General features: G+C 43.2%; 1 protein-coding gene across 1 annotated transcript in view; it reads right to left on the reverse strand.

The window, feature by feature from the left end:
• The window catches only part of Iqcg (IQ motif containing G), a 29873-nt gene that overhangs the window by 18789 nt on the left and 10619 nt on the right, over positions 1-465 (reverse strand). Inside the window, exon 6 of the mRNA XM_026787511.1 lies at positions 203-381. Coding sequence (XP_026643312.1) covers positions 203-381 — 179 coding nt within the window. The remainder of the gene's footprint in view (positions 1-202; positions 382-465) is intronic.

The raw sequence follows: 465 nt of genomic DNA on the forward strand, positions 1-465 counted from the left end.
GTCCAGCCAGCTTTTTCTTTTTGAGACAGCGTTTTTCTGCATAGCCATGGCTGTCCTGGACCTCACTTTGTAGAACAGTCTTGCCATGTCTTAAAGTGTACTTCTAGGGGACTGTCAGCTAAACCTATTATCAGTGGTCATTGAACACAATACAAACCACAGAAGCAGGCGCCCCCTTCCCAAATCTGTTCTTCCTTCTTACCTGTCGTTCTGAATTTTCTTCAGTATCTCCAGAGTCATCATGGTCTGCCGTGTAGGTTTTTTAAAGATAGAATCCTGGCCTCGGTGTTTGGTTTCTTGCACCATGGATTTTTCTTTAGTTGCCAAAGGAGATGCTTTCCTTCTACTTGAGGCCATGGATATTCTTTCATGGCTGGTTCTCTGAAAGTGAATGATGTTAAAGATACTGTTTTCAGGACCGTAGAGATGGCTCAGTAGTTAAAATGGCTCAGCAGTTAAGAGTAC

The sequence above is a fragment of the Microtus ochrogaster genome, chromosome 2, assembly GCF_000317375.1.
Source record: "Microtus ochrogaster isolate Prairie Vole_2 chromosome 2, MicOch1.0, whole genome shotgun sequence".
In the NCBI taxonomy this organism is placed as follows: domain Eukaryota; kingdom Metazoa; phylum Chordata; class Mammalia; order Rodentia; family Cricetidae; genus Microtus; species Microtus ochrogaster.